Below are 26780 nucleotides of genomic sequence, written 5' to 3' on the forward strand. Positions count from 1 at the left end.
ACAGAGCCTTTCCGTTCTCCAAGCACTATCATTGAGTCTGTGATGAATCATGCGCTATCTCAGGGTGACAAGTTTTGATTGTATTAGTTGAGTTAAAGCTTCCTCTAGAGAGGAGTGAGGACTTTCTGCTCTACTAGGTTGGTTCTGGGAGGGAAGGAGGGAGGAGTATCAGGTGTGAATTCCTTGATTCTTCTGGGATTTCATTTCTCTCTGACCTAGAAGAGAGAAGGAGCCTGGAGAGACAGCCATGATAGTTCTGCACAGAGATCATGCATGTAAACAGTGCACAACTTGAATTCCTCTGACCACTGCTCATCGGGGGAGGGGCAGTAATCCTTAACTCCTCCGTGTGTCATCCTGAGGGAGGAGAAGCAGCTCTCAGACCAATCTCCCTCATCATTTCCACAATACTTATGAGCTATGCTGGGGAAGGGCATTTTGCTTTCTTCAGTGTGTAGGAGGAATGGCTGTTGGGTCCTCTTTCCCTATTTCTGGTCCCTCCAGGAAAGGAAAGAGCCTCTGAGGCCCCTGTCTTGTGGTGGGACTGACATGGGCCTCTGACTCTCTGGGATGCAGTTTTGCAAACATTTCAGAGCACCCGTAGCCCTTGAGCAATCTGATTTAATGGGGGCGGGTGAGATAATGTGCTGTAGATGTGTCCAGGGATCAGACAGCTGACGAGGTGCCTTTGTTTATGCCCATAGATGATTGTGGGTGTATAAAAAAGGAGGGAGGCTAAAGTCTAAAAATGAGGTCTCAAGAATGTGTCTTGTTAGCCTTTGCACTCATCAATGAGTGCAGGAAAAGAGACTTCCCCATTATTTATTTTACCTTCCATCTGCACTGTGCCTCTGTGGCATTAGAATAGATTGTCAGCAGCGTCTGTGCTTCTGGCTGCCAAAGAGGTGGTGGTGGCAGTTGGGGGGGGGGTCTCTCTGAACTGTTCTGTCAGGGCAACAAAGTCCTTGGGAAGAAGCTGAAAAACCTCATTTATCCACAGAGACTAGAAGATCATATAGCAGAACGCTTCCTATGACCTCTTAGTAAATAATGAATGGGTTTGTCCTACCTTTTTTGGAGTCGCTTAATTGAGGCCGACAGCTCTTTGTTGTATTACAGGCTCTGGCTTGTCAGGAGAATTTTTACTTATTTATGGATATTTCGTTAACCTCTAATGACTGGCTGTATAAAAGCAAGCTCTTGCCAGGCCTTGTCCTGTTGCTGCTGCTTCTCGTGCTAATATTTTCTACTGCAGATCATTTTATACTTTCCCTTCCCCTTTGTACTGAGACTAGGAGGTTATTGTTGATGGCAGTCAGAACATGTGTCCCAAAGGCTGGGAAAACAGGTTTCTGTTTTGCCACCCATGCTAAAGCAATGGTATTCAATGGTGTGTTGCTCTCTGGTTTTCTTTTTGTGACCACTCCTTTTGGTAAGGATCGTGTTGATTGAAGAGGGCCGTAGGCACCCGTTGCAGGATAAAATGGGAAGCACCTGCTTTATTCTTTGTGTTGTGCTCCCTTTCTTCGCTGTAGCAAGAGGCTTTTGTGATGGCTCATTTCATTGGAAAACTTGAGTGCTTCTGAATCAACTCTTCCACAAGCTGTTCTTGGGAAGGGTTTGTGGAACAACAGTGATGACTTCGAGCATCTGACTTTGACCACTTATTTAATGATTTGCTGGCAAGAAAACGGATATGGAAAAAACTAAAATAATTGAACTTGTAAGCCACCATCAAATCACAGTTCTTTGGTGGGATGCATTGGCAGTTCTTCTGTTGTTTATTATCAGGAATAGGGCACAAAATCTACTGGGACTGAGCAAACATTGTACATAAGGAAGTGGAACATCTCTGCAGCTTTGTTGGTGGTTTTGGTTCTGAATTAGTTACTAGGAGGCCCAATTTTAGCAGACATCCCCGCTCCTTTGAGGGGTTTATCCTATTCTCTTGGGAAAAAAAACACCCTTTTGCTGCTTTGTCTGAAGCCGGAAGACTTACAATGCACTGGTGCTCCTGACTGCATTAGATAGGATTCTGGCTTAATGACTGCAGAAGCTTTGTCAGGTTCCCTGCAGAGATTGTTATTCAGTGTTACCCTGTTCCTAACCAGGGGTAATGGGAAGGAGGTGTCAGCCATTTAAGTCTAATTACTCTGGAGCTTCTTTGCTCTCAGTGGACACCAGCTGTTTTGCTCTCCCTGGCGGGAGGAGCTTTCTGTGATAATTAAAGAAAACAGTCATCTAAAAGCTGGTGAAAGTGGTGGAGCGGGTCTGATAACAGCTGAGAGGATCTGAGCTGATGAACATGGAAATGATCCCCCTTCAGAATGAGCTGTTAGAAGCTGGAAAGGGGGAATTGTTTTGAACATGGGTTGTTTCAGAAGCTTTTGCTGACGCATGCATCGTTGTTGCAGATGGGCTCCATGGTTGGTGCTGGAGGGCACAAAACAGGCAATAGGAGATGGGAGTGCAGCTAAGCAAAGAGGAGAGAGAGGATCTATGTTTGCTCCTTTCTCTAGAAGTGAGAAGATGGGAATACGAAAGAGCATGTGTTCATGCCAAGCACTTCGGTCTTAAGAATCTCCTTGTGCCCACTTGGCCTAGGCCAGCTTCTCCTAGCTCCACGAGGAAGGCGCCCCCTGTATTTCCTTTGCTCAGGATGTTACTTCTCCCCTGACTCGGCCTTCCTGAATTTCTGATGTCAGCTTCATTCCCTTGGAAGCACCCAGTAGTGCTTATCCCTAGGGTTACCAGGCATCCAGTTTTCGACCGGAATGCCTGGTCAAAAAGGGACCCTGGCAGCTCTGCTCAGCACTGCTGATTGGGCCGTTAAAAGTCCAGTTGGCAGTGCAGCAGGGCTAAGGCAGGCTCCCTGCCTGCCCTGGCTCTGCGCAGCTCCTGGAAGCGGCTGGCATGTCCAACCCCTATGTGCAGGGGCAATCAGGGAAGGGCCAAGTGCTGCCCTTGCCCCCAGTGCCAGCTCCACAGCTCCCATTGGCCAGGAACCACAGCCAATGGGAGCTGCGGAGGTGGCGCCCGTGGGTGCAGGCAGCGCACGGAGCCCCCTGTTTGCCCCTGCACCTAGAAGCCAGAGAGGGACATGCCACGGCTTCCGGGAGCAGCGCGGAGCCAGGGCAAGCAGGGAACCTGCCTTAGCCCTGCTGCACCACCAGCTGGGAGTTACCTGAGGTAAGCACTGCCTGGCTGGAGCCCGAACCCGCACCTCAACCCCCTGTCCCTGGTTGGAATCCCCTCCCACCCCCTAACTCCCTCCAAGACCCTGCACCCCAACCCTCTTCCCAAGCCAGCACCCCTCACCCTCTCCTGTACTCCAACCCCCTGCTTGAGCCCCCTCCCCCTCTCCAAACCCCTTGGCCCCAGCCCGGAACCCTCTTCTATACCCCAAGCTGCTCATCCCCAACCTCACCCCAGAGCCCACACCCCCAGCCAGAGCCTGCACCCTCTCATGTACCTCAACCACCTGCCCTAGCCAACACCGAAACCCCTTGGCCCTAGCCCGGAGCCCCCTCCTGCACCCCAAACCCCTCATCCCCAGAGCTCGTACCCCCACCTGGAGCCCTCACCCCCTACCTGTCCCAGCCCAGTGAAAGTGAATGAGGATGGGAGAGAGTGAGCAAGGGAGAGAGAGGGGGCTGAAGTGAGTGGGGGCGGGGCAGGGGATGGGGCAAAGGTGTTTGTTTTGTGCAATTAGAAAGTTGGCAGCCCTACTTATCCCCAACCAGTCATCTCTAACACCGATCCCAGAGACCATGAATACAACAACGTGCATTTGGGAAGGGACTGAAACTACCAAAAACTCAGCAGATTAAAACCATAGCTGGAGTGACATTATAGTAAGTACAACTTGTTAGGTTTGAACCTCTAATTACAATTTATCAGTTGATGGGGGTAGGGAACTCTACATCTGAGGAGGTCCTTTTGTCTCATCTCTCTTCCCCCAACTCTGTTGGTCTAAAGCATTCCATTAATTTGTAGCCAGAATGAGGGTGGGTGGTTGTTCGTTTGTTGGGTTTTTTTGCATAACTTCTATGACTCTGCTTATAATAGTGGTCTGAGGTTTTGTGCCCAAGTATTAAATCTCTTGGACAGCTAGTTTTATGTAACACACATGCATGTCTGTATGTACATGCACTCAAATTTTTCCCAGTGGAATTGCATCTCTCTTCACCAGGGTTGAATTGGGCCTATAAATTTGTTTGCAACTTCACCAATATGTGCCTGCAACATCACAGCGTAGAAGGAGATATTTTGGGGGAAAAGCCATGAACCTTGCAGATCAGGAGCAAAGAAGGGAGTGGGTGAAAGCTCATTAGGGCTCTCTTGGATTAGATCAGCTAAACTTTATTGGTTCACGTACCACTTCCTTTAAAATTGTGAAATTAATTAAGTGAATATCAAGCGCACGTACCACAGTTTGGGAACCTCTGGATTAGATTAATTTGTTAAAACCTATGCTGTGTTTCAAAAATACAAATGCTATTTCAGTGCTAAGTCTGATTATTATTATAATCTTCCCTTTTGTGAGCTTGCTGGGGGTGGGAGCGGGGTGGTGATGACGAAGAGTGACCTTGGAGCCAAATTTTAGATCACAAAGCTGTGTTTCGTTGCTGGCGGTAACAAAACCCAGTGTTCTCCGTTAGTTCAGAAAAGCAAGGAACAGAGGTAAGGTGCATCTGGGGGGAATGATGTTTGCAATCGATAACTGTTCCTTGACAGCTGAAGTAATTTTGTCATTTGTTTTTTAAGACTGTCCTGGCGGGAGGGGAAGGGTTGCTTCCTGCAAGTGAATGAGTCCTGCTGATGGGATAGATAGAAACTGCCTCATAAGCAGGATCCTGGGGGTGGGGACCACATGACAAGGAGGGGAGGGGAAGGTGGCTGCTGCAGGCGTCCGGCAGTGACAGCTCCTTCTCCCTTGGCACTTTATTCGCTTGTAGCAAGCGCTCCTAGTAATTACGCCTCTTAATTTAGGAGAGCGAGTGGGAGAAAGGAATATAAATTTGTGTATTAGCTTTAGAGATTGGAAATAGGGCAAGCAAACCTTTTCTCCAGGAGATTATATTTGGAAATGAAATAGAGTGACATTCAGTATAAACTTGAAAAATTGCTCTCTTTAACAGCAACAGGAGGAAAAAAACACAATCCATATTGCATTGGAGAGAAGCCGAAGTCAGTGTGTGTGTGTGTATTCACACGCACATCTGTTTCTCTGTGTGTATATATGCAATTATAGAGACATAAATATGTTTTTAGGAGCCTATCTGTTGGAAGACTATTTAACCTTAGCCCTCCCTTCCCACTGATAAAGGACACTGACTTTGTTGTTACAGACCAATTAGCCTGTATAGACAGTGGGATTCGGGGCATGTCTGATCCAGTTAGCTCTTGTGTTTTTTAAACATTTATAAATGCTTTGTTGTTGTTTTTGCTTTGTTTCAGTCAAGTGTGAAATAGTTCTAAAGCACCATTATTTGGTCTCCAGTTTTTCTCCATGTGGTCCTCATGCTCAACAATAGCATCAAGGATTAGCTTTCCTAGGAAAAAACCCTAGCTAATTCTGTACCTTTTAGCCCATTTCTCAATGGCAAGTCATATAGTATTTTTGTAGCAAATACTGCTGTGTTTCTTTGAAAAGGAGTTGGGTCAAAGGCGAGCAACTTGCTGTTCAGCTATTGAGAATCTGGTGCTGCTTGGCTCTTCCCAAATGTTTTCTGCCCCTGATATTGTAGGGTGACATTTGCATTCTCCTGTACATGGAGGGCTCATGGTGAAGGTGGTAAGAAGTCTTTTCTTTGTACAGAAAAGCTGATCAGAAGGGATTGAGTATGGAGTTTGGAGCCCTGGTATTATTGCCATGTACCCAAATGACTGTGGCCAAGGGAGAAGGAGCTGTTACCACCAGATGCCTGCAGCAGCCACTTTCCCCTCCCTTTCATGTTGTTCCTCACCCCTAGGATCCTGCTTATGTGGCAGTTTCTGTCTATCCCATCACTAGGACTTGTTCACTTTCAGGAGGCAACCTCTCCCTTCCTACCAGGACAGTCTTAAAATGGCTGTCAGAAGAGGTGTGGGATCTTTGTTCAGACACCATATTTGTTTTTTCGGAGGAAACTTGAGACAGGAGGTCACCAGACTTGCTGCACTGGCATGTTGGAAGGGAGGTAAATAAAATTCATATTTATTGATGCCTCCTTTATAGATGATTACAACTGATGCTACTAGAATAACTGACATCTCAGGTATCTGTTGGAGAGTGAGCATTTCCAAAGCTGAGCGTGTGGGTCATATAAGGGCCCCTTTAGAACATAAGAATGGCCATACTGGGTCAGATCAATGGTCCATCTAGCCCAGTATCCTGTCTTCTGACAGTGGCCGGTGCCTGGTGCTTCAGAGGGAATGAACAGAACAGGGCAATTATTGCATGATCCCATCCCCTGTCGTCCAATCCCAGCATCGGGCACTCAGAGGCTTAGGGACACCCAGAGCATGGAGTTGCTTCTCGGATCATCTTAGCTAAGAGCCATTGATGGACCTATCCTCCGTGAACTTACCTAATTCTTTTTTGAACCCATTATAGTTTTGGCTTTCACAACACCCCTGGCAATGAGTTCAACAGGTTGACTGTGCGAAGAAATACTTCCTTTTGTTTGTTTTAAACCTGCTTCCTATTAATTTCATTGGGTGACCCCTAGTTCTTGTGTTATGTGAAGGAGTAAACAACACTTCCTTATTCACTTTCTCCAAACCATTCATGATTTAATAGACCTCAATCATATCTAGGGCCCTATGAAATTCACGGTCCATTTTGGTCAATTTCACAGTCATAGGATTTTAAAAATAGTAAATTTCATGATTTCAGCTATTTAAATCTGAAATTTCAGAGTGTTGTAATTGTAGGGGTCCTGACCCAAAAAGGAGTTGTTGGGGGAGTGTCGCAAGGTCGTTGGGGGCAGTGGGGGTTTGCGGTACTGCTACCCTTACTTCTGCGTGGTTGCTGGCAGCGGTGCTGCCTTCGGAGCTGGGCAGCTGGAGAGCTGCGGCTGCTGGCCGGGAGCCCAGCTCTGAAGGCAGAGCCGCCGCCAGCAGCAGCGCAGAAGTAAGGATGGCCAGGTACGGTATTACCACCTTTACTTCTGTGCTGCTGCCTGCAGAGCTGGGCCCTCAGTCAGCAGCCGCCACTCTCCAGCCGCCCAGCTCTGAAGGCAGCGCAAAAGTAACGGTGGCGATACTGTGACCCCCGTAAAATAACCTTGCGACCTCACCCCCCCCCCCGCTCACAACTTTCTTTTGGTTCAGAACCCCCAATTTGAAAAACACTGGTCTCCCCCATTAAATCTGTATAGTATAGGATAAAAGCACACAAAAAAGGCTTGATTTCACGGTGGGAGACCAGATTTCGTGGTCCATGATGCGTTTTTCATGGCCGTGAATTTGGCAGGACCCTAATCATATCCCCTCTTAATCGTCTCTTTTCCAAGCTGAACAGCTTTTTTAATCTCTCCTCATATGGAAGCTGTTCCATACCCCTAATCATTTTTGTTGCCCTTTTTACATTTCTGAAATATTTTTTGAGATGGGGCGACTAGAATTCCATGCAGTATTCAAGGTGTGAGCATACAATGGATTTATATAGTGGCATTATGATATTTTCTGTCCTATTATCTGTTTCTTTCCTAATGGTTCCTAAAAATCTGTTAGCTTTTTTGACCACAGTTGCACATTGAGCCGATGTTATCAGAGAACTATCCAAGATGACTCCAAGATCTTTCTTGAGTGGAAACAGCTAATTTAGACCCCATCATTTTGTATGTGTAGTTGGGATTATGTTTTCCAGTGTGCATTGCTTTGCATTTCTTAACACTGAATTTCATCTGCCATTTTGTTGCCCAATTTTGGGAGATCCCTTTGTAATTCTTCGCAGTCTGCCTGGGACTTAACTATCTTGAGTATATTTTGTGTCATCTGCAGACTTTGGCACCTCACTGTTTACCTCTTTTTGAAGATCACTTATGAATATGTTGAACAGCATGAATATGTCCCAGTACAGATCTCTGGGGGACCCCACTATTTACATCTCTCCACTCTGAAAACTGACCATTTATTCCTAACCTTTGTTTCCTTTCTTCCAGCCAGTTACTGATTCATGAGAGGAACTTCCCTCTTATCCCATGACTGCTTACTTTGCTTAAGATCTTTTGGTGAGAGACCTTGTCAATGACTTTCTGAAAGGTCAAGTGAACTATTTCCATTGGGTTACCCTTGTCCCACAATCTGGGACAGTTCCTCAGGTTTGTCACCTAAAAAGAATGACACAGGTATCGGAATCTCCCCTCTGTTTCATTCTAGTCTTCAGGCCCAGACTCCTCCCTTCCAAGCCTGCCTTGTTTTGATAGTTTAAATATTTATGTATTTAAATAGCTTATTGAATTGTGTTGAGATTTGTGGCAAACACAACCTCTCAGTTCACCTTTCCATGCTGTCTCCATATAAATTCGCTTCTTATTTATCTCCGCCTTTTAAATTCAGCTCTTTTGCTGAGGAAGGCCTTCCAAAAGGTGGTGCCTCACTCAGCCCATTATTTAATAAACTTTAGACGTTGATAATGGATTCACCACTTCCCCTTTTCTTACAATTCCCAAAACGCTGAATTAGAGGCAGACAATCTTCATCTTCAGTATACAGTTGTTGAATCGGCCCCTCGCTGTAACTCATTCATTTAGAGTAAATTGATTATTGTAACAGTAACAATATGTCTCCAGTCATGTGATGTTGTTTGAAATGTGTACATAAAGTGGAAAAATAAATCCCTGACTTTTTATTGTTTTCATCATCCAAACAAATGCTTATTTTAACACTGAACTGAAATATTTTTTTAAACAAAATGCAAAACACAGAGGCTGCTTTGAAATCCGGAAGCCTAAAGCTGGGCACAGAAATCCATATTTCGGTGTGTATAACTCTGTAGCCTGACTTTCACAGGCAAGTTAGTATTCAAAAATGTCCCATTTTCAGAAGTGACTGGGAAACTTAGGCGCTTAAGTCCCGTGGGAGTTCCAGAGTTTGTAAGTCACTTTTGAAAATGAGATTTGGACCCAGTCTCCACCTAAAACATAGGTTGACCGAGTTACATTTCACACTGAGAGACAGTTAAGCCAAACTAAGCCCTGGCGGAGAGAGGTCCCTTCCGTCGCGGTAGCAAGTGTGTGCGTTTCAGTGGTGTAATTGGAGCTCTGCCACTGTAGCACTTGTAATGCAGATGTAGCCTTAGATCCCGAGGTCACCTAGATGCTTTTGAAAATGACCAATATGAGCAACCACACCCCCAGGGAGCTGTGAGAACTTAGCACCTTGAGAATCGGGTATTAACTCAGTAGCAGAATATCTGAGGGGATGGAGCTTAAAAATGACAAATGCCCCAAGTGCAACTTGAAATCAAACACCTGAAAATGAAGGATCTCTTTTTCTTACCAGTTAGTAGCCCAGTTTTATGTGTTTTTTCCTTCCATCTCTAAGGACCTCAGACACTTCAAGCAGAACAGGGAAATAGAACAGGCTGAATTCCTTATTTTGCTGGTAGTGTTTGTAAGGTCATCAACACTTTCAGGAGAACCATCTTGAATTCCTGTCCCCTGGCAGGTTCAAAGTGGGGGAATGGGAGGAGAGGAGAAAACCATTCCACTTAATTCTAAATGTATTAGTAATTTCCCCTCTATTCTGTAAATGATAAGGTCTGAGATGTGTTTTCTGTTCCGGAAAACATCATGGCAGTTTACCGTTCAGGCTTGTGCACATCATATACATAACGGCACCTTTAATGAACGAGTTATTTTAAATGTTGGATGTGCCCTGATTTCATCCAATCAATAGCTCTAAAGCTGCCCAGAAATTGGGGATTATGGACATCAAGAAAGCTGCAAAGGAGCTGGATAAAATTGAATGGAGGAAGGGGGAGGAAAAGAGACTCTGATGTATTCTGGTTAAAAGGACATTGCATGGTCAAAATGTTAAACACCCGTTTATTTTTTCTCACCATTCACAGTCTCTGACGTTACTCATGGTTCTTCCCTTTCGGTGTCATAAAGACCTTGGCTAACTTAAAAAATAGCCTGGCTTCTTCTGGAGCCAGTAATATATTCTATGGAATGGGGACAAATTAATTAGAGAGCCTAATCCTGAGCAGTTTGAGCTCCTGAAGCTCTCTTGGAAATAGTTTGTGCTTAGCACCTTTCTGGATCAGGCCTGTTGTTATCATGACAGGAGATGCAGTAACATAGTGATGCATACTTGTCCTGGGCTGAGATTCCCACCCCTGCTCTGGCCTTCTATATGCCAGGTAAAAGGCCTGGAGCAGCATAAAGGAGCTGTGAGAGTACATCTGCACTTCAGAAAAAATACCGTGGGAGTGAGTCTCAGAGCCAGACTCGGGCTTTCTCTATGATACTAAAAATCATAGAATCATAGAATATCGGGGTTGGAAGGGACCTCAGGAGGTCATCTAGTCCAACCCCCTGCTCAAAGCAGGACCAATCCCCAATTAAATCATCCCAGCCAGGGCTTTGTCAAGCCTGACCTTAAAAACTTCTAAGGAAGGAGATTCTACCACCTCCCTCGGTAACGCATTCCAGTGTTTCACCACCCTCCTAGTGAAAAAGTTTTTCCTAATATCCAATCTAAACCTCCCCCACTGCAACTTGAGACCATTACTCCTTGTCCTGTCCTCTTCTACCACTGCGAATAGTCTAGAACCATCCTCTTTGGAACCACTTCTCAGGTAGTTGAAAGCAGCTTTCAAATCCCCCCTCATTCTTCTCTTCTGCAGACTAAACAATCCCAGTTCCCTCAGCCTCTCCTCATAAGTCATGTGTTCCAGTCCCCTAATCATTTTTGTTGCCCTTCGCTGGACTCTCTCCAATTTTTCCACATCCTTCTTGTAGTGTGGGGCCCCAAACTGGACACAGTACTCCAGATGAGGCCTCACCAATGTCGAATAGAGGGGAACGATCACGTCCCTCGATCTGCTGGCTGTGCCCCTACTTATACATCCCAAAATGCCATTGGCCTTCTTGGCAACAAGGGCACACTGTTGACTCATATCCAGCTTCTCATCCACTGTAACCCCTAGGTCCTTTTCCACAGAACTGCTGCCTAGCCATTCGGTCCCTAGTCTGTAGCGGTGCATTGGATTCTTCCATCCTAAGTGCAGGACCCTGCACTTATCCTTGTTGAACTTCATCAGCTTTCTTTTGGCCCAATCCTCTAATTTGTCTAGGTCCCTCTGTATCCTATCCCTACCTGCCACCGTATCTACCACTCCTCCCAGTTTAGTATCATCCACAAATTTGCTGAGAGTGCAATCCACACCATCCTCCAGATCATTTATGAAGATATTGAACAAAACCGGCCCCAGGACCGACCCTTGGGGCAGTCCACTTGAACCAGTAATCTCATCATAGAAAACGATTAGATTAGTCAGGCATGACCTTTCCATGGTGAATTCATGCTGACTGTTCCTGATCACTTTCCTCTCGTGTAAGTGCTTCAGGATTGATTCCTTGAGGACCTGCTCTGTGATTTTTCCGGGGACTGAGGTGAGGCTGACTGGCCTGTAGTTCCCAGGATACTCCTCCTTCCCTTTTTTAAAGATGCACACTACATTAGCCTTTTTCCAGTCGTCCGGGACTTCCCCAGATCGCCATGAGTTTTCAAAGATAATGGCCAATGGCTCTGCAATCACAGCCGCCAACTCCTTTAGCGCTCTCGGATGCAACGCATCCGGCCCCATGGACTTGTGCACGTCCAGCTTTTCTAAATAGTCCCTAAGCACTTCTTTCTCCACAGAGGGCTGGCCACCTACTCCCCATGCTGTGTTGCCCAGTGCAGCAGTCTGGGAGCTGACCTTGTTTGTGAAGACAGAGGCAAAAAAAGCATTGAGTACATTAGCTTTTTCCACATCCTCTTTCACTAGGTTGCCTCCCTCATGCAGTAAGGGACCCACACTTTCCTTGGCTTTCTTCTTGTTGCCAACATACCTGAAGAAACTCTTCTTGTTACTCTTAACATCTCTTGCTAGCTGCAGCTCCAGGTGCGATTTGGCCCTCCTGATTTCATTCCTACATGCCCGAGCAACATATTTGTACTCTTCCTGGTCATTTGTCCAATCTTCCATTTCTTGTAAGCTTCTTTTTTATGTTTAAGATTCGCAAGGATTTCACTGTTAAGCCAAGCTGGTCGCCTGCCATATTTACTATTCTTTCGACACATTGGGATGGTTTGTCCCTGTAACCTCAATAGGGATTCTTTGAATCTTTGAATTCTTTTGAATTCTTTGAATTTACAGCCAGCTCTCCTGGACTCCTTTCCCCTTCATGTTATTCCCCAGGGGATCCTACCCATCAGTTCCCTGAGGGAGTAGAAGTCTGCTTTCCTGAAGTCCAAGGTCTGTATTCTGCTGCTTACCTTTCTTCCCTGTGTCGGGATCCTAAACTCGACCAACTCATGGTCACTGCCTCCCAGATTCCCATCCACTTTTGCTTCCCCTACTAATTCTTCCCGGTTTGTGAGCAGCAGGTCAAGAAAAGCTCTCCCCCTAGTTGGCTCCTCCAGCACTTGCACTAGGAAATTGTCCCCTACGTTTTCCAAAAACTTCCTGGATTGTCTGTGCACCGCTGTAGTGCTCTCCCAGCAGATATCAGGATGATTAAAGTCGCCCATGAGAACCAGGGCATGCGATCTACTAGCTTCTGCGAGTTACTGGAAGAAAGCCTCATCCATCTCATTCCCCTGGTCCGGTGGTCTATAGCAGACTCCCACCACTACATCACTCTTGTTGCTCACACTTCTAAACTTAATCCAGAGACACTCAGGTTTTTATGCAGTTTCATACCGGAGCTCTGAGCAGTCATACTCAAATAGCTATGTAGACGTTCCTGCTTGGGCTCCGAGACACACCCCCTCACCAGGTTTAAGAGCCTGAGTGGGAACCTCTACATTGCTGTTTTTAGCCCCGAAGCTCGAGTCCAACTCCCCTGTAGAACTAGGTTCTGAGACCTACTGCCACATTTTGTTTTGGGATTTTGGGGCAGTGGGTTTCAGTGTAGACGTAGGTCAGAGGTTTTCAAACTGTGGGGTGCCCCCCCTAGGGTGGGCATGGAGGCACACTGGGGGGGGCAAGTGGCAACACTAGGCGGCTTGTGCCAGCCCCCATGCGGGGCGGGGAGAGAGTGCCACCTGCACCCTGGACTCACCTCAGCAGGTCGCCCAGCCTGTGGGTCAGTGTAAATGTCTGCTGAGGCTGAGCCGATTTCCATTCCTGGCAGCCTCTGCAGTCAGCACTGGCTCCGCCTCCAGAGATGGTCACATGTGCTGTCCCCCATTCTGAAAACCTGAGCCGGGGGGGGGCACAGGGGCAGGTATTGGCCCTGCTCTTGGGTGCATCTTGGCTGCAAGGTAGAAGCAGCCCACTGCTGAGGAAGCCTTGGCTGTGCTGTTGGTAAGTATCTGTGTATTTGTAACTTACAGGTGCAGGTAATTTCATTAAAGGTGTGTTAAGGTCTGTGTTAGGTTTATGAGCAGGCTGTCAAGAATATTTCTGGATGTGTCTATTTTTGCCTGGGTTGTGGGGGGTGGAGGGGGCCACAACCAAATATTGTAACTCAGAGGGTGGCTCAGCTCAAAAAGTTTAAAAGCCGCTGACTTAGGCATACCCAAGAAGCCCCAGGTCTAGCTAGAGGAGAATTCTCCTGGTGCAGGCGCTGAGTAAGACAGCCAAAAGCTGTCTTCCAAAGACCCACTTGCAGGCACTGGTGTATGGGGGTGAGGAGCATTTTGGGGGGGGAGGCAGCTTGTAGCACTGTGGAGTTTCTGGCAGCATCCCGCTCCCCCCATCTGTCTAATTTACCCCGTGGACTTCTGTGGCTGCTGGAGCAGATCAGAATTGAGAGGGTACAAAGGTTACTTAAAGCTCTCTCATCTCACCCCACCGCAACCCTGGGTGGCTCATAGAGGCACAGCGTGGAATCTCACCCGGGTTCTAATAGAGCTGTCCAGGAGGTAGTCGCTGTATGGTTACTCGAAGTGTGACACTAACTCTTTATCAAATCGGACTTCGCTAACACTGTGCCCTCTGGAACCGATGAACGTGTGTACACACAGACCCATCTCCCCTCTCCTCTTCCCAGTATACACTCAAACCCTGTCCCTCTGCACACAACAAACCCATGCAAACAGACCACAGAAAACAGATTCCTAACTCCCCATCTTCTCCAAAGGAGCCGGCAGTGATTTATTGGTTCATGTCGGTTAGCAGGTGGCAGTTGGACTCAAGGCTGAGGCCGCTTAGCCTTTGATAAATAGCATATTTACCAGTGCTCCATCTTCCAATGCTATCCACATGTGGCCCAGAAAGCAGCACAAAACTGTAATAACAAACCTCATCCCAGCCTTCTGCAGAGATGGGAAGCAGAGTGTATAATGAATGTTTTCCTGCTAGAAGTAGGTTGGAATTGAAGTCTGCTGCCGGTACCAGTTCCTTGATTGTCATCCCTGGAATTATCTAGAGCGCTTGCTTTATCCCAGCTATCTATAATGAACTGAGCTGGGACAGATAAGCTCAGTAATCAGAAAATTGAGGGAAGCATTCCTCGCTGTGATAATCTTGTCAGCTGGCTAATATACATGAACATTTTTTACAGCATAATGATGCAGGAGGGCTTTTTGCTTCTTTCTCTTTGCTTGAAAGGGTTTTGGCAAATGATGGGAGAATATCAAAATCTAGTGTTCCAAAGAAGATTTTGGCTAGAACCTCTTCCCCTGTCTTTCTCCTTTGCTTTAGCCCCTGATGTATCCAAAGGGGTGGGGAATAAGGCCATCCCTGTCCCTAGCTATAATGCTGCCATGTTTTTCATGCCTTTCCTGCAGCAAACAGGTGTGCGAAGATACATTACACTGGAACTTTGTTTCTCGCTGAGCAATGTGACTAGGCATAGCTCTGCAGTTGAATGCATATTCTTTTTGCCCACCTACCCACTGTCCCCTTCTTGTAAAAGCAAGAAACTGATACCAGCTGGCTGCATTTGGACCTGGTACACCAGTGCAGAATTATGATGCTCTACACATCTAATCAGTACAGATGAAGGGTACTGTTTGTTAATGTGTTATCTCCCTGATGTTGAATACTGAGCCCTCTGTGTTCATATGGTTTGCATCTCTAATTAGGGTTGTGTTGCTTATTATTTCCCCTGTAAATGGAAAGCATAGCATCTGGCCATAGATTTATGGGGGGGGAGTTAGCGATCAGGAGGTACAAGACAGATGCTGAAGGAAGAGCCAAAATGTGAGGAGGGGAATAGGTGTACAAGAACAGACAATGAAGAATGAGTGGGGAGGGTATCCAGGCTGGGAGGAGACTAATAGGGCCGCAGGGTGTCTGAAAGTTACTTACGCTCAGAACTGGTTGTCTCTGCTTAGAATGCCTGAGGTTTTTAGGATAATAGTTTAATAGCAGGTAAAATATACCATTTCTCCCTCCCCCGTGCATGGAGTTTTGGGCACTGGATGAGGGACACAGATTTGCATAGCCAAAGGAGATCGAAGCGATTTCTATGCATTCCTCCCTCTGCTCCCAACCTGACAATTATAGGGCCTGAGTAAGAAATACCATGTGCTCAGATTGAGGCTTGGTTTCCTAGCCTAAAGGGAGCTGAGGCAAACTGTTTTCTTAATTCTTCATCCACTGTTTCTCCCCCACCCCAGCTGGGTAACTTGTATCTGAAAGGGTTGGAAATTCTCCCCTGGCTGATGGGTGCAATGTAGAAGTCTTGAACAGAAATTGGACTGGACAAGGCCGTCTGATCAGCTTATTTCCTGTGGGAGTTACTGGTGCTAAATGAGGTTGCATTGCCAGCATAGAACTTCAGGTGCTAGGGAACTCCTGCTTACATGCAGAGTTCTCTGCCTCGATTTACTCACCAGGCAATGGATGGGGAAATATTCAGAAGAAGAGCAATGGCTCCGCTTGAACAATATCAGTTCTCCCTTCCCTCTCCCTTGGTTGCCCCATACAGCCTTTGAGCAAATGGTGGGAGAGATCATTGCAGGTGTGTCAAGAGAGGGTGTATTAATTGGGGAGCTGGTACTTGGCACATGTAAAACTTGTATTTCACAAAGTACATTGGAATGATTTCTAAACTGAGGGGGAGCTGGCTGTGGCGTATGAAATAGCTGCCTCCCTGCTGTTACTCAACATCATGTTATGAAGTGAAGTTGGTTTCCATTTCCGTTGTGACTAAGCTGAAGAACCACGTGACACTGGACACAGCTGTCTGATGGAAATGAAGACACTTACGGGATCATAGTTTTTGCTGTAGTGGATGGATTATGGGCCATCAGGTTGTTGTAAATGCCTGATACTTCAGAGGAAGGTGAAAAAACCCATAATGCATCTGGCCAATTGTACCTCCATGAGGAATACTAACGATAAATTCCTTACTGCAAACTTATATTAGAAAATCATGTGCACCATGGTCCATACATCAAAATATTGAAGTTCCAGGACTCCTTACTCTCTAAGAGTCCAGGGCATTCAGTCGTGTGATTCAGCAGTGTGCACCCATGTCTTTCATGTCTCTGATGGATGAACTAACCTCCTGTCCTATTCATGCAGATGGAGGTGGAGTTAAAGAGCCTGAAGTCTCAGGCATGCACAGCAGCGCAGAGCACCTTCATAACTACTGAGGAAGTGAACGCACTCAGGTGAGCATGTGCTAGGGGCTGTTCCTTCTATTTGTTACACAGTTGGGGAGAAGGGAAAGACCAAGTTGGTATTATAAAAAGAAACAAATGCTGCATCCTCATCATTTATATTGTGGTAGCACCTAGGAACTCTGGTCAGAGACCAGAACCCCATCTGAACAAATGTAATACCGACAGACCCTGGTCATCAGCAGACGGGATTGAACCTGGGACCTCTGGAGCTTAGTGCATGAGCCTCTATTGCATGAACTAAAAGCCATATGGCTCTTAGCTAAGGCCGTAGAGCAGACTAATTAATCTCTAAGTGGTCTCGGTGCCCCTACATGGGACAGAACACCACACCCAGGTGGTGTGTGGGTTATACAAACACACAACAAAAAGACAGCCCCAGGAAGCTTACAGTATAAGTAACTAAGCTTTAGGGCTGGTCATTACACTGACCTTTTCCTGATAGGATATTTTCATAGTAGAATCCTTCTTTGTCCACCTACCTTCACCTCATGCTCATTTCACCCCCCAAAACCCAGGAAAATTCCAGGAGCCAGGGAAAAGCCCTTTGGCCTCCAGCCTTTCTTACACACTGTCATTTTCAGACCATTTTTCTACCTGGGGTTTCTCCATGCTCTGGTTTTGGAATCTGCTTGAGTCTCTTTTCCTCTGTTAATTCATGTTGCAGTGGCTCCTTCATCACCCCATTTACTTCCCTCTTTGTGGAACAGCTTTGCTGTTTGTTTTTTATTTTTACTGGATCTGGACTTTAAGTTCAGGACCTGTTGGCATCCACGGAGAGAGGCTTAGAAACAGCCTTTTGTAATACTGATGTGCTTCCCGTGCTGGAGAGAAAAGAAAAATGGTTCTCCTAGTGTGCAATTGCAGATGGTAGAGGGATACATGTTGTGATTCAATGAGAGAGAAGTTACAAAACAGCATTTCAGCAGAGGATACATAAGCACTTACAAAAGCTACAATGAAACTAGACAACCTTTCAGTGTATTTATTAAAGTATTTACAGCTCCTGTTCCAAGGTAGGTGAAACAATAAATACCGAACACAGAAAGTTCATCTGTATCCAGAATGTTTTAATAAAGTTCCTTCTTTTTAAACTGAGCCAATCTGTTCGATCTTGACAACTTGCATTTGTGGTTCTGAGCTGAAGTGAGATTTTGGCTGGATTTCCTTCTCTTAATTCTTTTCTATTTTCAGTTCCATCACTGTAAAAGTATTGCGGCCTCTCAAGAACGAAAGCAGGATTTGCAGGAGGCACAAATTACTGGCCTGCATTTTATGGATTTTCTAAATCCCCCCCTCCCGGCTTGTTTTACAGCTCTGGAAGCGTTGTTCAGTATTAGAATGGAATGGATTTGAAAATGGCCAGTGTTCAGCTAAGCTGTTTTAATACAATAGAGAGCTCTTAAACTGCCCTTTGGGATGTATTTCTCAGGGACAGCTCCCACAAGATGGAGTGGCAGAATTTTGAAGGCCTCCCTCCACCAAATCATCTTTTAATGAGATGGTACTGTCGGTCACACCATGGTTTTGTTCCCCCACTCCCATGAGGGTAAATCAGTTCTTCCTAAATCCTTATTCATGGTGTGAGTGTTGGTTTGAGGCTTGATCTCATTCTGCCTTTCACTTTCTCCAGGGGGCACATAGGACTATCCTGAAGCACGGTGTTTGCAGTGCTACCGGGGTGTTCAAAATCTCTCCAGCAGCAATACAGCTCATCCCTTATTCTGATTAATATTAGCTTCTCTATCAGTAAAACCAGCATCCTGTTTGCTGTCTTCTGGGAGCTGGAGGCTTTCAGGAGATTTCTACAGTAACTCCCCAGTCTCCCCCTCTCTCCTGGTTGGTATGGACTGCAGCACCCTTTCCATTTAGGAGCAAGTCCAGTCTCTATATTTTCACCTCCAAGATTCATTATTCAGTGTTTATCTTCATTAAACAGCATTTGCCATCTATTAGCTGAGCAACTTCCAGGATGGCAGAAAACAAAACAACTGGATTTCCACATATTCCAGGACTTCCTGAGATTGCCGATGTCTGCCTTACAGTGGAAATGGATCTCATTTCTCACTTTGTCCATCTTTTCTCTGATTTGCAAACCTAGATTTCACAAATGGCACTGTCAGATCTCTTGCAATGATTCTATTACTGAGTGCCAGTTATGTGCTAGGTGCTCTGCAAGCAGAGGAAGCCCCTGTCCTGCTCTTAAAGGCATGGCAGTCTAAATAGAACTTTTTTTAAGTGTGAGTCCTTTGCCTGTCAACCCCATAACTCTGCTTCTTTCATTTAAATTGTGCTTCAGAATTCAAATAGAGTGTCCCAGAAGTGGGCTCCTCCCCAGCAAAACCATTTATATTCTGGAACAGTTCTCCAGTGAGGAGCAATAAATTGAAGGCAGAATTGAAAGTTGTGTCAGGCTAAGAGGCCAAGTTTCTGGGGCTGCCTCTCATAGTAGCACCATCCACCTCCCGCCCCACCCCACCACACACACCACGAACACTTCCAGGACCACACACTTCTGCAGCTAGGGTCATCTGAGACATTTGACCCTTCAGATCTACTATAAGATTATTTTTGGTAGATTCCCAGCGTAGCTAAACCTTCTTTGTTCAGATGGAAGTCTGTCATTGAACCGTTTTTTGTTGCAAGGGTGGTGCTGGTGTATTTAATAAAATACAGAACATGTTCCAAACCCTGGTGTTGGTGATTTGGTGATTAAGCAGGCCTGCGTGGTGTGGCATGCAAGGATGTGAACTTGGATTTATTTCCTTTTCTTGTCACAATTTTATGACTCTCTTTGCAAGGTGGATGGAAACAGTATAAAGTTGTTCATTTGATTTCATCCCTTCTTGCTGCTCAGCATGTGCAAGTTTCGTGGGACATGGGTTTCCAACAGAAAACACACACTGTATGAAGTGTTTTCTTTCAGCTGGAGGCTTCTTCAATCTGGGGCTAGTGAGCAACTTCTCATCCCCTTCTCCACACAAGTAGATGGACTGCTCTGCTGCTGTAGTCTGTTTTCTTCTGAGGAGCAGCCTACTTCAAATATCATTGTCTTCCTTCTGCTTTCTGTCTAGCAGAACATGGAATTCTCTTCTCTGCAGAATTAGGGAGAAAACACTTGGTTTGTGGTTCCAGAGTTACCCAATCTAGGAATGGAATGGTGTTCCACCTCCCCTGCTTCTGGCATCCCCCATGCACTAAGGCTGGGAATCAGTAAAGAGCTCGCTTGCTGTAACACAGGTAAACCCTTGCTGTCACGGAATCATGAGAAATTTTCACAGGGTTCCCCCTTGCATGGGAACTGGAATAGTTTGTTGTGGTTGTCACGTTTCCCAAGATAGCTGCACTTCTGAACAATTGTGATCCTCCTTGTGGCCACCTCACCTAGTCTCAGGCCTCTAATCGTCTTTCTTGAGGTGGGATCTCGCTATCCACTCCCTCCTGACTGGGGTCTTAGGCTGCAGACTCCTGCAAATCACTGAGATTATCTCAGCAGGTCTGACTTTAGTTCAGCACCCATAGTTTTGTTCTCTTAGGGGCAGTGACAGAGTATCTGGTGATCAGCCAGGTGTCACAAAACAAAGGTATCTTACAAACAGTAAACATCTAGCTTATCAGGTGTCACCATCTTCCACATGGAAACCCTGTCTGTTTCCAAAGTACTGCAGGGCCTGCCCCTCTGCATCACAGTCTCATGTCCATTCTTGGATTAAGCATGAGTGGCCCTCTCCAACGTCAAGATCAGCCCTCTCCAGGATGTTCTTTGTTTACCAGGCCTCTTGAACCAGGTCAGACCTGTACATGCTATTTCCCCTAGGGGGTGAAACTTCCACAGAGTAGATACCTGCATTAGGAATTTGCTCTAATTACCCCCGCCCTCTTGATATTAGTTCCTGCAGAAAACCCTTTGACTCCCCCCCATTTAGCCAGGAATACAACTACAAGTCGCTCCATAAAGATACATATAACATTTGTAAAATCAATATAATAGTCTTTAAATGTTCTGTGTGTCCATAGCTGCTCTCGCAGTGGACCATGGGAGAACCCTTCACATGGCCACCTGCAGGTGGCTCCCTGCAGCAAAAATGAGTTGGGTGGGTGTGATGAGGAAGGAGAGGTTTTGGAGGGTGGGAAGGGGAATCTGGTGGGGAAGGAATCATTGTGCCCTCCCCTCCTTCTCCATTACAGTGTTAAGGCTTTGTCTACTACACTATCAAGTTTTGTTGGCAAAACTTATGTCGACACCCAAAAGTTGACAAAACAAAAATCGCCAAAGGGTGTTCACACTTACTCCCTCTGTTGGCAGACCATGTCCACATTGTGGGCACCGTCATCGACAGTGTGAGCAATGCATTGTGGGTATGTATCCCACAGTGCAGTGTTGTGGGAAGGCGGAGCTGATCGCTGCGCATCTTGGGAGGATTCCCTCCCAGTTCTCCCACAGCCTCCTCAGGTGCCCGGAGCGGCCTCACGAGCAGCTCTGTGAGCTTTCCATGCTGAGGAGTGTCAAAGCAGCGCAGCAATCTCTCCTTCCCCCTTCCCTGCGACAGCCGTCAGCCTGCCGCTGTATTCCTAGTGCAGGGCAGAACAGGAGCATTCCAATTATTTGCTCTTTGTTCCCCAAAGGGAGCAGCACACGCAGCTGTCAGATACTTTCTGCGGCTTTGAAAGGGGAGGGGCACATGCCTGCAGGGCAGTAGAGATCAAAACACTGAAAGTCTCTCCTATGGGGTGGACGTTTTTTGTCGCCGAAACCGGGAGTTTTTCCGACAAAAGTCACATTGCAGTGTGTACGCTTTCACTGCTTTGTCACCAAACGGCAGTTTTTGGCGACAAAACTTGGTAATGTAGACAAAGTCCTAGAGGAGCTGTCCCTGCGTGGTTCCACACCACCAGTTCACACTGCTGCTCCTTGTTTCTGGTATGTCTCTAGTCATTGGAGTCTATTGCCTGCTGCCAGTGGGGATGCAGGAACTAGGAGCACAACTGTACTTACATTCTTTCCCCGTACAATTTGCCATTACAAAGTCACGTTGGCAGAAAACAGGTGGAAGAAGAATACAAACTCTCCAAATTGGAAGGTGGGGAAAGAAACCCCACACTTCATGAGGGAATTATTTTCACTGCTAACATTTATCATGGGCCTCAACACACCATTCATCTACAATCCGATGCACCCACTGTCCTGGACTAAGCCCAACCCCACCAGTTAGCTGCTCTCCTGAAGGAGCCTGAAAAATTGAAGGGAACCGTCAGAAGCCAGAGAAAGGAACGGGAAAGAACTGTGTGCCTCCAGGCATTTCCATATAAACTTCACTGTTAAAAGCTAACTTCTGAAAACAAATGCAGGATAGTCACAAAGGACAATGAAATCCACATTAATCCCTTAAATCTGTATTCACGTCCTGTGAGTGAGTGAAAGCTTTAAAAAAAATATTTTGTCTCCTTTTTCTTTAGTATGGAAAGTAAATTTTCAGTGAGAAGCTTGAAAGACTTTATCAGTTTTTCTCCCTCTCCCCCCCGAGAACAAAGTGCTCTTTTGTCAGACCTTTTATAGCTCTAAATGTGAAATTCTTTCCCAACTTTATTACTTCCGAGGAGACAATAAAAGACATTATTAATGCTGTCATTCCCCTTGTCCCCTGTAAATCATATTTGCCATATTGTTCAGCTCTCATAATGGGAAAGGGTGGTCGAACAATTTAGTTTGTTGACCACAGGGTATAACAAACCATGTTTAGTCAGTAACCCGTTTTACTTGGGTGATGATAAATCCGCAAAGGCTGTTGTTTTATAACGAATAAATAAAAGTAATACATTAAAAAACAGCTTTAGTAAAGACTTAAGTGGCAACAGCTGAAGGATCTTTTCAACTGGAACAAATCTGAACTTTTTCTTTCTGCTGTCAAACAGAAATTCCAGTAAATCCTAAGTGTTGTCTATGGATTTAGTGAGTAGGTAGCGTTACAGTGATTCAAAAGAAATTCATGTCCTTGTCAATGCCTGTTAGTCACACTTGCTGGAAATCTCTGCTCTGTTTCTAACACCATCTCATTGCCATCTGGATCCCTTAATAGTGTCTTCTCCACTCATACATTTTCTGTTCCGTTCAATAGTTTCCAGTTCAGCAGTAGCTTTTCTACATGGCAGTGCCCTCTTCACAGATGGGGCATACCGTGAGAGAGGCCCCTATCAGTGGCAATACTATGCTGTCAATCACACTGTGCTCTGCTATAGCTGCCAACATTTTAATCTTATAAATAAGGACAATAAGGAGAAAAATGGGAGCACCTGTTAGCTCCATTGGACTCTGACAGTTTTCTGGAAGGAGAGAGTTGGAGAAATACTTCATTTTTTTCTGCTTAAAAAATAGGAATGATCAGTCTGTCTGCCTCAGGTGTTACTATGGCACCCATCACCATAGCATCTAAGCAGTTCCCAGATAAATGAGATTTGCATGGTGAGGTCTTTCATGGATCAGCCTTTCCTGGTAGACGAGGCTTTGTTGGAGATGTAGGGTTTTTTCCCCTTTGTTGTTTTGTCCTTCTAAATTGGGACAGTGGTATATATGCTGTGTGCCCAACACCAGAATGATTCCAACTGTCTGGAATTGGAGACACATGCAAGACCAAGATACTGGGGTAGATACACAGGTCAGAGCAAATGCAACTCCTTGGTGATCTTTCACTAACTAGATCTCCCCCTTAGAGCTTGGGAGGCAGTGTCATAAAACATTGTGCCTTTACAGTCTTCTCTTTTGAGTTACTTTAAGTTTCACTGCATCTGCTCCAGGAAAGCCCCATAAGAGATTTGATGCAGTCTTGTCAAGAATTGAAACAATTTCATGTTTTCAAGCTTCTCTGTAACGAATGAATGGGTAGATAGTCAACAGTGAATTTCAACGAGGCTTTCTGCACCAGTAAAACTCAGCATTTTATAGTATCAATATTGTAGCGAGTAAATGACAATTCTTTCCTCCTCCCACCGAAAAGCTGCATTTGTATTCAGTCTAGGTCAAATGTTAAATTGATAGGTGACCGTACTGAGCCCTGATCTCTTTCTAGTTTACTTTTTGTCGTTCGTCATTTGAGTCTGTCCTGGATTGTTCTCCTTACAAACACCTGTAGAACAACCTACAGCTGAGGAAGAGTAACTCTGGTGCACAAGTTGAGAGGTAAGAATTGGGGAGAAAATGGTTGCCATATTTTTTATTGTTGGCACCTAGATGAGTGGAGCACAAGGTAGCATGTAGGTTAACACTGCCTTTATGCCCGTTGGAGAATCCAAACACAACACCAACCGGGCCCTGAGCCTGAGTTTACTCAAATTAAAAATGTCAATGACAAGTAAGTATCTTCTCTGGTAGTTTAACTGCGAACTGCAAGTGCTCTCCTATGTTATATACTGAGAGGCTCTCCCATGCCTCTCTTTCTTTGCCACTGGGAATTGCTCCCGTGGGCTGATTAGGAAAGACCAAGTAGCACAGACTGTTTGCCTATGGTTCTCAATATCCCCCAGTGGAGATCCAGGGCACTTTACAGTGTCAAACATAGACCAGTAGAGGAGTGAGAATAGCAGTGCTGGCCCCAGCAGCCAGCACAAGAGACAAGGCTTTGCTTGGGTGCCAAGTCAATAAAGGAGAGATATTGAACTCTGGTTCTCCATTACAGTGAGGGTGGGGAGCAGGTGCCTTTGGCTGTAGTCTGTTGGGGTACTTCTGCACTGCAATTCAAAACCTGCAGCTGGCCTGTTCCAGCTGTCTCAGACTTGCAGGGCTCAGACTAAGGGGCTGTTTAATTGTGGTGCAGAGGTTTGGGATGGAGCCCAGGCTCTAGGATTCTGCGAGGCAGGAGGGTCCCAGAGCTTGGGCTGAAGCCTGAGCCTGAACATCTACACGGCAATTAAACAGCCCCGCCACCCCGAGCCCTGCAAGCCCAAGTCAGCTGGCACACGCCAGTCTCCGGTGTCTAATTGCAATGTAGATATACCCTTGGATGCTCCATTTCATAAATGCACATCTCTCTCTTTGTAGAAGGAGGCAGAGTGAAAATGTAAACAATTGAACGATTCAACTAGCTGAATGTTCGTTAGACAAGTAAAAAATCTCACTCAGTGACCAGAGGGGGAAAACATTAGACAAACTGTACTGAAAAATGGCAGGCATCTCAGACTATAACAAACATTCTGAACACACATTCTCTATCCCACTAGAACAGCACCCGTGTATAAAGCACCATGTCTTCCTGGGCATTAAATTAAGGACAGGAATCAGTTATTAAACCTTAAAAGTACATTTGAAATACCATATAAACATCATGGCTCAACCATAATCCAGTTTCAGCTTGATCTTTTTTCAAACTCTGCTTTCTCTGGAGACACTTACATGTGGTATTGGAGGGCAGCCCTCAGCTGGTACCACAGGCAGAGTGCTTGTTCTGTAGGAAATATCACCCCTTAGTTGGGGAGGGTGGGTGGTGTTGAGAGATTTGTTAGAGGTTTTGAGCCAAAATGCAGAATATTGAATATGAGGATGTCATTCACTCTGAATGTTTTGGGTATCTGATTCTGACCTTCAGTAGCTGCTATGTTTTTTTCCTTACAGAAAAAAATTCTCTCTTCCTTTGGTATGTCCTGAAGGGTTAAAAGCACTTTAAAACACAATGTAAGGAGTAACGCTAAGTTACATCTGAAGATGCTGTCATACTGCAACAGCTTCTGGAAAAAGCAGGTGCCCAGGACGTTAGTGGTTTATATGGAATGACAGGAGAGTGCCTCTCATCCTTTTCGCCAGCCACTCTTTACCTGAGTTATGTATGACTTTTCAGTGTCTACGTCAAGGTTCCTTCCTCACTCTGAACTCTAGGTTACAGATGTGGGGACCTGCATGAAAAACCCCCTAAGCTTATTTTTACCAGCTTAGGTTAAAACTTTCCCAAGGTACAAACTATTTTACCTTTTGTCCCTGGACTTTATTGCTGCCACCACCAAGCGTCTAACAAATATAACCGGGAAAGAGCCCACTTGGAGATGTCTTCCCCCAAAATATCCCCCCAAGCCCTACACCCCTTTTCCTGGGGAAGGCTTGATAAAAAATCCTCACCAATTTTCATAGGTGAACACAGACCCAAACCCTTGGATCTTAAGAACAATGAAAAAGCAATCAGGTTCTTAGAAGAAGAATTTTAATTAAAGGAAAAGTAAAAGAATCACCTCTGTAAAATCAGGATGGTAAATACCTTACAGGGTAATCAGATTCAAAACATAGAGAATCCCTCTAGGCAAAACCTTAAGTTACAAAAAGACACAAAAACAGGAATATCTATTCAGCACAGCTTATTGTATCAGCCATGTAAACAAAAGAGAATCTAACGCATATCTAACTAGATTGCTTACTGGCTTTTTACAGGAGTTCTGCCCTGCATTCTTGCTCTGGTCCCAGCAAAAGCAACACACAGACAGAGAGAGCCTTTGTTTCCTCCTCCCAACCCCCTCTCCAGCTTTGAAAGTATCTTGTCTCCTCATTGGTCATTTTGGTAAGGTGTCAGCTAGGTTATCTTTAGTTTCTTAACCCTTTACAGGTGAAAGGGTTTTTTTTCTGGCCAAGAGGGATTTAAAGGTGATTAGCCTTCCCTTTATATTTATGACCCTCTAGAACAGGGGTCTCCAATCTTTTTGGCTCGCGCATCCCCAGGTGAAGAGTGGAAGAGAAGACCTTCCTCCGACGTGCCTCCGAAAATAGCCGTAGGCTGTTGAGCTGCCGCCAAAGTCCCGTCGCGGTCTTCGGTGGCAGTACAATCGTTGCCGGTGTCTAGAACATTATTAACTAGCTTAATTAGTTTTTTCTCTTTAAAGAGCAACCACAGACACACTGAAAAAACACCCCCTTGACATGGCCAAGGTAATACTGGTGTAGGAACTGTAAATATTGAATTTCCTGATAAATTGGTCTTTTACCTATGCATACTTAACAGTGCAATAATGTTGTTTTATTCTTTTCATTT

General features: G+C 45.5%; 1 protein-coding gene across 4 annotated transcripts in view; it reads left to right on the forward strand.

Moving 5' to 3' along the window:
• The window catches only part of MAD1L1 (mitotic arrest deficient 1 like 1), a 563294-nt gene that overhangs the window by 314317 nt on the left and 222197 nt on the right, over positions 1-26780 (forward strand). For all 4 annotated transcript variants that reach the window (XM_048868281.2, XM_048868284.2, XM_048868285.2 and 1 more), the window contains one exon: positions 16682-16770. In XM_048868281.2, coding sequence (XP_048724238.1) covers positions 16682-16770 — 89 coding nt within the window. The remainder of the gene's footprint in view (positions 1-16681; positions 16771-26780) is intronic.

This window comes from Caretta caretta, chromosome 10 (assembly GCF_965140235.1).
Source record: "Caretta caretta isolate rCarCar2 chromosome 10, rCarCar1.hap1, whole genome shotgun sequence".
Taxonomy (NCBI): Eukaryota; Metazoa; Chordata; order Testudines; family Cheloniidae; genus Caretta; species Caretta caretta.